Source organism: Thalassophryne amazonica, unplaced genomic scaffold, assembly GCF_902500255.1.
Source record: "Thalassophryne amazonica unplaced genomic scaffold, fThaAma1.1, whole genome shotgun sequence".
Taxonomy (NCBI): Eukaryota; Metazoa; Chordata; class Actinopteri; order Batrachoidiformes; family Batrachoididae; genus Thalassophryne; species Thalassophryne amazonica.
In genome coordinates, this window is record NW_022986305.1 from 24,826 (window position 1) to 36,811 (window position 11,986).

The 11,986-nt window shown below is 36.7% G+C and overlaps 1 protein-coding gene across 1 annotated transcript in view; it reads right to left on the reverse strand.

Annotated features, from left to right (window-relative positions):
• Positions 1–11,986, reverse strand: part of LOC117506023 (regulator of G-protein signaling 9-like) — a 150,383-nt gene that overhangs the window by 9,809 nt on the left and 128,588 nt on the right. Inside the window, exon 10 of the mRNA XM_034165562.1 lies at positions 4,661–4,799. Within this exon, the coding sequence (XP_034021453.1) occupies positions 4,661–4,799 (139 nt within the window). The remainder of the gene's footprint in view (positions 1–4,660; positions 4,800–11,986) is intronic.

Consider the following 11,986-nt stretch of genomic DNA (forward strand, 5'->3'; position numbering starts at 1 on the left):
TTTTAACATCCACATAGATGCTGAGAATGACAGCCTCAACACTGCATTTAATCTATTATTAGACTCAACTGACTTCGCTCAAAATGTAAATGAGTCCACCCACCACTTTAACCATACTTTAGATCTTGTTCTGACTTATGGTATGGAAATTAAAGACTTAACAGTATTCCCTGAAAACCCCCTTCTGGCTGATCATTTCTTAATAACATTTACATTTACTTTAATGGACTACCCAGCAGTGGGGAATAAGTTTCATTACAGTAGAAGTCTTTCGGAAAGCACTGTAACTAGGTTTAAGGATATGATTCCTTCTTTGTTATGTTCTCCAATGCCATATACCAACACAGTGTAGAGGAGTAGCTACCTAAACTCTGTGAGTGAGATAGATTATCTCGTCAATCGTTTTACATCCTCATTGAGCACAACTTTGGATGCTCTAGCTCCTCTGAAAAAGCCTTACATCAGAAGAGCTTGACTCCGTGGTATAACTCACAAACTTGCAGCTTAAAGCAGATAACCCGTAAGTTGGAGAGGAAATGGCATCTCACTAATTTAGAAGATCTTCACTTAGCCTGGAAAAAGAGTCTGTTGCTCTATAAAAAAGCCCTCCGTAAAGCTAGGACATCTTACTACTCATCACTAATTGAAGAAAATAAGAACAACCCCAGGTTTCTTTTCAGCACTGTAGCCAGGCTGACAAAGAGTCAGAGCTCTATTGAGCCGAGTATTCCTTTAACTTTAACTAGTAATGACTTCATGACTTTGCTAATAAAATTTTAACTATTAGAGAAAATCCCAAAGACATATTGTTATCTTTGGCTGCTTTCAGTAATGCTGGTATTTGGTTAGACTCTTTCTCTCCGATTGTTCTGTCTGAGTTATTTTCATTAGTTACTTCCTCCAAACCATCAACATGTCTATTAGACCCCATTCCTACCAGGCTGCTCAAGGAAGCCCTACCATTAATTAATGCTTCGATCTTAAATATGATCAATCTATCTTTATTAGTTGGCTATGTACCACAGGCTTTTAAGGTGGCAGTAATTAAACCATTACTTAAAAAGCCATCACTTGACCCAGCTATCTTATCTAATTATTCCTTTTCTCTCAAAAATTCTTGAAAGGGTAGTTGTAAAACAGCTAACTGATCATCTGCAGAGGAATGGTCTATTTGAAGAGTTTCAGTCAGGGTTTAGAATTCATCATAGTACAGAAACAGCATTAGTGAAGGTTACAAATGATCTTCTTATGGCCTCAGACAGTGGACTCATCTCTGTGCTTGTTCTGTTAGACCTCAGTGCTGCTTTTGATACTGTTGACCATAAAATTTTATTACAGAGATTAGAGCATGCCATAGGTATTAAAGGCACTGCGCTGCAGTGGTTTGAATCATATTTATCTAATAGATTACAATTTATTGATGTAAATGGGGAGTCTTCTTCACAGACTAAGGTTAATTATGGAGTTCCACAAGGTTCTGTGCTAGGATCAATTTTATTCACTTTATACATGCTTCCCTTAGGCAGTATTATTAGAAAGCATTGCTTAAATTTTCATTGTTACGCAGATGATACCCAGCTTCATCTATCCATGAAGCCAGAGGACACACACCAATTAGTTAAATTACAGGAATGTCTTACAGATATAAAGACATGGATGACCTTTAATTTCCTGCTTTTAAATTCAGATAAAACTGAAGTTATTGTACTTGGCCCCACAAATCTTAGAAACATGGTGTCTAACCAGATCCTTACTCTGGATGGCATTACCCTGACCTCTAGTAATACTGTGAGAAATCTTGGAGTCATTTTTGATCAGGATATGTCCTTCAATGCGCATATTAAGCAAATATGTAGGACTGCTTTTTTGCATTTGCGCAATATCTCTAAAATTAGAAAGGTCTTGTCTCAGAGTGATGCTGAAAAACTAATTCATGGATTTATTTTCTCTAGGCTGGACTATTGTAATTCATTATTATCAGGTTGTCCTAAAAGTTCCCTGAAAAGCCTTCAGTTAATTCAAAATGCTGCAGCTAGAGTACTTACGGGGACTAGAAGGAGAGAGCATATTTCACCCATATTGGCCTCTCTTCATTGGCTTCCTGTTAATTCTAGAATAGAATTTAAAATTCTTCTTCATACTTATAAGGTTTTGAATAATCAGGTCCCATCTTATCTTAGGGACCTCATAGTACCATATCACCCCAATAGAGTGCTTCGCTCTCAGACTGCAGGCTTACTTGTAGTTCCTAGGGTTTGTAAGAGTAGAATGGGAGGCAGAGCCTTCAGCTTTCAGGCTCCTCTCCTGTGGAACCAGCTCCCAATTCAGATCAGGGAGACAGACACCCTCTCTACTTTTAAGATTAGGCTTAAAACTTTCCTTTTTGCTAAAGCTTATAGTTAGGGTTGGATCAGGTGACCCTGAACCATCCCTTAGTTATGCTGCTATAGACGTAGACTGCTGGGGGGTTCCCATGATGCACTGTTTCTTTCTCTTTTTGCTCTGTATGCACCACTCTGCATTTAATCATTAGTGATTGATCTCTGCTCTCTTCCACAGCATGTCTTTTTCCTGATTCTCTCCCCTCAGCCCCAACCAGTCCCAGCAGAAGACTGCCCCTCCCTGAGCCTGGTTCTGCTGGAGGTTTCTTCATGGTAAAAGGGAGTTTTTCCTTCCCACTGTCGCCAAGTGCTTGCTCACAGGGGGTCGTTTTGACCGTTGGGGTTTTTCTGTAATTATTGTATGGCTTTTGCCTTACAATATAAAGCGCCTTGGGGCAACTGTTTGTTGTGATTTGGCGCTATATAAATAAAACTGATTTGATTTGATCGCCCCAACCACGTCTCAGCACGCACGGTGAGGAGCTGCAGTCAAAGTTGCAAATGAGTGCAGCATCATCGCTATGCACAGCTGGTGAATACATATCATGCCATGCAGAATATCACTTTTACAACAAGATGCCACCACGAGGAACGTGCATCTGCGGGCTCTCTTCGCCCGGTCTTAATTAGGGTCAGTTATGGAGAACTGGTTCTTTTTGGTTATCATTAATAAATGATTCGATCCATCGATATCAATATTCCTTATCGGTCCTTCAGAGCGGCCATTGTTTTTGAGGGTGTTTGTCAGGAAAATGATCATTCCTCTACATTGATTACAGACCCTGCAGCGGGTCTGTAATCAACCATTTCTGCAGTGCGACTCCACTTTGAAGCGTGAACCAATGAAGCAGTGCTTCAGTCCACATTGGTTCTTTGATTTGCTGCTCTTCAGAAGCAGCAAGTCCGCTTCTTAACCGCTCTCATAGCTATTAAAATACGTCAATCATGAGTCACTTTTGTGTGGATTAAAGTCACTAACTGGGACTCTTGTCTTGTTGCAGTCAAGAAACGAGAATCATCCTCCGTTCCATTGGCACAGCTCCAAGCGTTCTCTGCCGAGACAGAATCTGGTCGGAATTAATAACTTCAAAATGAATCGCCGCTTTAAATAAAATGACTCCTCTTTCCAAACGTTGTAATACAGACAAGAAACTACAATCGACTAAAATGTTTTTTCCTCCCAAAATGAGACATCCTGCATTCTTTATGAATTACAACCTGACGTGCAGCACAGTCAGCTGCAAGAGTTCAGCTCAGAGGTATGGAAAGACATTCATGCCAATAATGTCTGAAAGGAAATGCTTTTGACAAAAAACACAGATTCTATTTATTTCTATTTATGTCCAGAGATCAAGGATCCACCATGTAGAGTTTATTTAGATCCAGAGTATAAGGATCCAGTGACCAATTTCATAGTTATTTACTTTAAGACAATAAAATGTTGACATAGAAAACCTGTAAAGCCTACTTTTAGTACACAGAAAATTCACAGGAGGCATCGATAAGGGAATAGATAAGGAATTGGATCGATAAGCGGAATCGATAATGGTATCAATATCGATAAAATCTTATCAATACCCATCCCTAGTCATAATTAAAAACACATATCACCTTTGCACCGTGGTCTGCAGCGCTTCAGTGTGCGCTGGCCTGAGGAACACATCAAGTCATTCATGTAAAAAATAAAAGGAAGAAAAAGTCATCCATGTCAGTTCATTACTTCCTTGTGTACGTCCAGGAGGAGGTATAATTCTTGTATTGTCCGCTCTTATAACAGGAATTAAATATTAAAAAGTGTGGTTGTGAGGTTTTTTTTGTGTGTGTGTCTTTTTTTTTGTTTTTACAGTGAGAACAGAATCATTGCCAGAAACACGATTGTCTTAAACAGTACATTCGTTATTCTTATGATATTCTCTACACTCACTTATTTTGTGCTTTACACATTTCTGTTGATTTCTGCACAGCATAAATAATATGTCCAGCATATAATCGCTGCTGCTGCTGTCTGAGCGCGATGTACATCCTTGCACGCTTGTTTGCACGTGCACGAAACAGCCGCTGTGGGATCGATCATGCTTGTCTGACTGGGTGTCCCTCCCGACAGCAGCTGGAATTTTTCAGCATTTGCCAAATCGTTTTTTTTTCTTGCTCTTTTTCAGCTGGTTCCTGCTGCTTTTGCCCAACTTTGTGTTATGTGAAGGGGCCCTAAGGAGGTTGGATTTCACTTTGAACAAAGGCTGTTGAAAATGAGGTACACCAACGAAAGATACAGGCCATACCTTCTTCATAAGCAAGAAGACATGTGTCTGCGCTACATCCAGGACACAGCGGTGAGGATGTTCCAGGCCTTTCACTGTCAGACCCATGGTTCTGCCATCAATGTTGATCCAGCGGGAAGCACCTGGTGCTAGAAACATCCTAAAATGAAAACAAGATCAACATGAAGCAAAACAACTACTTACTGACTTAACAAAAGATCAACATGATCCACATCATCAACATCTACAGACTTAAAAGATCAACTTGATCCACAACATCAACATCTACTGATTTAACAAAAGATCAAATTGATCCACATCATCATCATCCACAGACTTAAAAAAAGATCAACTTGATCCTCAACATCTACTGATTTAACAAAAGATCAACAGGATCCACATCATCAACATCTACTGATTTAACAAAAGATCAACATGATCCACAACATCAACATCTACAGACTTAAAAAAGATCAACTTGATCCACAACATCAACATCTACTGATTTAACAAAAGATCAACATGATCCACAACATCAAAAACACCTACTGATTTAACAAAAGATCAACATGATCCACATCATCAAAAACACCTACTGATTTAACAAAAGATCAACATGATCAACATCATCAACATCTACTGATTTAACAAAAGATCAACATGATCCACATCACCAACACCTACTGACTTAACAAAAGATCAACATGATCCACATCACCAACACCTACTGATTTAACAAAAGATCAACATGATCCACATCACCAACACCTACTGACTTAACAAAAGATCAACATGATCCACATCACCAACACCTACTGATTTAACAAAAGATCAACATGATCCACATCACCAACACCTACTGATTTAACAAAAGATCAACATGATCCACATCACCAACACCTACTGATTTAACAAAAGATCAAGATGATCCACATCACCAACACCTACTGATTTAACAAAAGATCAACATGATCCACATCACCAACACCTACTGATTTAACAAAAGATCAACATGATCCACATCACCAACACCTACTGACTTAACAAAAGATCAACATGATCCACATCATCAAAAACACCTACTGACTTAACAAAAGATCAACATGATCCACATTATCAACATCTACAGACTTAAAAAAGATCAACATGATCCACATCATCAAAAACACCTACTGATTTAACAAAAGATCAGCATGATCCACATCATCATCTACTGATTTAACAAAAGATCAACATGATCCACATCATCAAAAACACCTACTGATTTAACAAAAGATCAACATGATCCACATCATCAAAAACACCTACTGATTTAACAAAAGATCAACATGATCCACATCATCAAAAACACCTACTGATTTAACAAAAGATCAACATGATCCACGTCACCAACACCTACTGACTTAACAAAAGATCAACATGATCCACATCACCAACACCTAGTGATTTAACAAAAGATCAACATGATCCACATCACCAACACCTACTGATTTAACAAAAGATCAACATGATCCACATCATCAACATATACAGACTTAACAAAAGATCAACATGATCCACATCATCAACATCTACAGACTTAACAAAAGATCAACATGATCCACATCACCAACACCTACTGACTTAACAAAAGATCAACATGATCCACATCACCAACACCTACTGACTTAACAAAAGATCAACATGATCCACATCATCATCTACAGACTTAACAAAAGATCAACATGATCCACATCATCAACATCTACTGACTTAACAAAAGATCAACATGATCCACATCATCATCTACAGACTTAACAAAAGATCAACATGATCCACATCATCAACATCTACTGATTTAACAAAAGAGCAACAGGATCAACATCACCAAGACCTATTGATTTAACAAAAGCTCAACATGATCCACATCATCAAAAACTACTTACTTAACAAAAGATCAACAAGATCCACATTATCAAAAACTACTTACTTAACAAAAGATCAACATGATCCACATCATCAACACCTTCTGACAACAAAAGATCAACATGATCCACATCATCAACACCTTCTGACAACAAAAGATCAACAGGATCCACATCATCAAAAACTACTTACTTAACAAAAGATCAACATGATCCACATCATCAACAACTATTGACTTAATACAAGATCAACATGATCCACATCATCTACACCTTCTGACAACAAAAGATCAACATGATCCACATCATCAACAACTATTGACTTAACACAAGATCAACATGATCCACATCATCTACACCTTCTGACAACAAAAGATCAACATGATCCACATCATCAACAACTATTGACTTAACACAAGATCAACATGATCCACATCATCTACACCTACGAACCTAACAAAAAATCAACATGATCCACATCATCAAAACTACTTACTTAACAAAAGATCAACATGATCCACATCATCAACAACTATTGACTTAACACAAGATGAACATGATCCACATCATCAACACCTACTGACTTAACAAAAGATCAACATGATCCACATCATCAAAAACACCTACTGACTTAACAAAAGATCAACATGATCCACATCATCAACACCTACTGACTTAACAAAAGATCAACATGATCCACATCATCAACACCTACAGACTTAACAAAAGATCAACATGATCCACATCATCAACACCTACTGACTTAACAAAAGATCAACATGATCCACATCATCAACACCTACTGACTTAACAAAAGATCAACATGATCCACATCATCAACACCTACTGACTTAACAAAAGATCAACATGATCCACATCATCAAAAACACCTACTGACTTAACAAAAGATCAACATGATCCACATCATCAAAAACACCTACAGACTTAACAAAAGATCAACATGATCCACATCATCAAAAACACCTACTGACTTAACAAAAGATCAACATGATCCACATCATCAACACCTACTGACTTAACAAAAGATCAACATGATCCACATCATCAACACCTACTGACTTAACAAAAGATCAACATGATCCACATCATCAACACCTACAGACTTAACAAAGATCAACATGATCCACATCATCAACACCTACAGACTTAACAAAAGATCAACATGATCCACATCATCAACACCTACTGACTTAACAAAAGATCAACATGATCCACATCATCAACACCTACTGACTTAACAAAGATCAACATGATCCACATCATCAACACCTACAGACTTAACAAAAGATCAACATGATCCACATCATCAACACCTACAGACTTAACAAAAGATCAACATGATCCACATCATCAACACCTACAGACTTAACAAAAGATCAACATGATCCACATCACCAACACCTACTGACTTAACAAAAGATCAACATGATCCACATCATCAACACCTACAGACTTAACAAAAGATCAACATGATCCACATCATCAACACCTACAGACTTAACAAAAGATCAACATGATCCACATCATCAACACCTACTGACTTAACAAAAGATCAACATGATCCACATCATCAACACCTACTGATTTAACAAAAGCTCAACATGATCCACATCATCAAAAACTACTTACTTAACAAAAGATCAACAAGATCCACATTATCAAAAACTACTTACTTAACAAAAGATCAACATGATCCACATCATCAACACCTTCTGACAACAAAAGATCAACATGATCCACATCATCAACACCTTCTGACAACAAAAGATCAACAGGATCCACATCATCAAAAACTACTTACTTAACAAAAGATCAACATGATCCACATCATCAACAACTATTGACTTAACACAAGATCAACATGATCCACATCATCTACACCTTCTGACAACAAAAGATCAACATGATCCACATCATCAACAACTATTGACTTAACACAAGATCAACATGATCCACATCATCTACACCTTCTGACAACAAAAGATCAACATGATCCACATCATCAACAACTATTGACTTAACACAAGATCAACATGATCCACATCATCTACACCTACTGACTTAACAAAAAATCAACATGTTCCACATCATCAAAAACTACTTACTTAACATAAGATCAACATGATCCACATCATCAACACCTTCTGACAACAAAAGATCAACATGATCCACATCATCAACACCTTCTGACAACAAAAGATCAACAGGATCCACATCATCAAAAACTACTTACTTAACAAAAGATCAACATGATCCACATCATCAACAACTATTGACTTAACACAAGATCAACATGATCCACATCATCTACACCTTCTGACAACAAAAGATCAACATGATCCACATCATCAACAACTACTGACTTAACACAAGATCAACATGATCCACATCATCTACACCTTCTGACAACAAAAGATCAACATGATCCACATCATCAACACCTATTGACTTAACAAAAAATCAACATGATCCACATCATCTACACCTACTGACTTAACAAAAAATCAACATGATCCACATCATCAAAAACTAATGACTTAACAAAAGATCAACATGATCCACATCATCAAAAACTAATGACTTAACAAAAGATCAACATGATCCACATCATCAACACCTTCTGACTTAACAAAAGATCAACATGATCCACATCATCAACACTTACTGACTTAACAAAAGATCAACATGATCCACATCATCAACACCTACTGACTTAAGATCAACATGATCCACATTATCAACATATACAGACTTAACAAAAAATCAACATGATCCACATCATCAACATATACAGACTTAACAAAAGATCAACATGATCCACATCATCAACATCTACAGACTTAACAAAAGATCAACATGATCCACATCACCACCACCTACTGACTTAACAAAAGATCAACATGATCCACATCATCAACATCTACAGACTTAACAAAAGATCAACATGATCCACATCACCACCACCTACTGATTTAACAAAAGAGCAACAGGATCAACATCACCAACACCTACTGATTTAACAAAAGCTCAACATGATCCACATCATCAAAAACTACTTACTTAACAAAAGATCAACAAGATCCACATTATCAAAAACTACTTACTTAACAAAAGATCAACATGATCCACATCATCAACACCTTCTGACAACAAAAGATCAACATGATCCACATCATCAACACCTTCTGACAACAAAAGATCAACAGGATCCACATAATCAAAAACTACTTACTTAACAAAAGATCAACATGATCCACATCATCAACAACTATTGACTTAACACAAGATCAACATGATCCACATCATCTACACCTTCTGACAACAAAAGATCAACATGATCCACATCATCAACAACTATTGACTTAACACAAGATCAACATGATCCACATCATCTACACCTTCTGACAACAAAAGATCAACATGATCCACATCATCAACAACTATTGACTTAACACAAGATCAACATGATCCACATCATCTACGCCTACTGACTTAACAAAAAATCAACATGATCCACATAATCAAAAACTACTTACTTAACATAAGATCAACATGATCCACATCATCAACACCTTCTGACAACAAAAGATCAACATGATCCACATCATCAACACCTTCTGACAACAAAAGATCAACAGGATCCACATCATCTACACCTACTGACTTAACAAAAAATCAACATGATCCACATCATCAAAAACTAATGACTTAACAAAAGATCAACATGATCCACATCATCAAAAACTAATGACTTAACAAAAGATCAACATGATCCACATCATCAAAAACTAATGACTTAACAAAAGATCAACATGATCCACATCATCAAAAACTAATGACTTAACAAAAGATCAACATGATCCACATCATCAAAAACTACTTACTTAACGTAAGATCAACATGATCCACATTATCAAAAACTAATGACTTAACAAAAGATCAACATGATCCACATCATCAAAACTAATGACTTAACAAAAGATCAACATGATCCACATCATCAACACCTACTGACTTAAGATCAACATGATCCACATTATCAACATATACAGACTTAACAAAAAATCAACATGATCCACATCATCAACATATACAGACTTAACAAAAGATCAACATGATCCACATCATCAACATCTACAGACTTAACAAAAGATCAACATGATCCACATCACCACCACCTACTGACTTAACAAAAGATCAACATGATCCACATCATCAACATCTACAGACTTAACAAAAGATCAACATGATCCACATTATCAAAAACTACTTACTTAACAAAAGATCAACATGATCCACATCATCAACACCTTCTGACAACAAAAGATCAACATGATCCACATCATCAACACCTTCTGACAACAAAAGATCAACAGGATCCACATCATCAAAAACTACTTACTTAACAAAAGATCAACATGATCCACATCATCAACAACTATTGACTTAACACAAGATCAACATGATCCACATCATCTACACCTTCTGACAACAAAAGATCAACATGATCCACATCAACAACTATTGACTTAACACAAGATCAACATGATCCACATCATCTACACCTTCTGACAACAAAAGATCAACATGATCCACATCATCAACAACTATTGACTTAACACAAGATCAACATGATCCACATCATCTACACCTACTGACTTAACAAAAAATCAACATGATCCACATAATCAAAAACTACTTACTTAACATAAGATCAACATGATCCACATCATCAACACCTTCTGACAACAAAAGATCAACATGATCCACATCATCAACACCTTCTGACAACAAAAGATCAACAGGATCCACATCATCAAAAACTACTTACTTAACAAAAGATCAACATGATCCACATCATCAACAACTATTGACTTAACACAAGATCAACATGATCCACATCATCTACACCTTCTGACAACAAAAGATCAACATGATCCACATCATCAACAACTACTGACTTAACACAAGATCAACATGATCCACATCATCTACACCTTCTGACAACAAAAGATCAACATGATCCACATCATCAACACCTATTGACTTAACAAAAAATCAACATGATCCACATCATCTACACCTACTGACTTAACAAATAATCAACATGATCCACATCATCAAAAACTAATGACTTAACACAAGATCAACATGATCCACATCATCAAAAACACCCATTGACCTAACAAAAAAATCAACATGATCCACATCATCAACACCTACTGACTTAAGATCAACATGATCCCATTATCAACATATACAGACTTAACAAAAAATCACATGATATCCACATCATCAACAATTAAAGAACTTAACAAAAGAATCAACAATGAGCCACATCATCAACATCTACAGACTTAACAAAAGATCAACATGATCCACCAGCACCCACCACCCTAACTGATCAACATTCTACAGACTT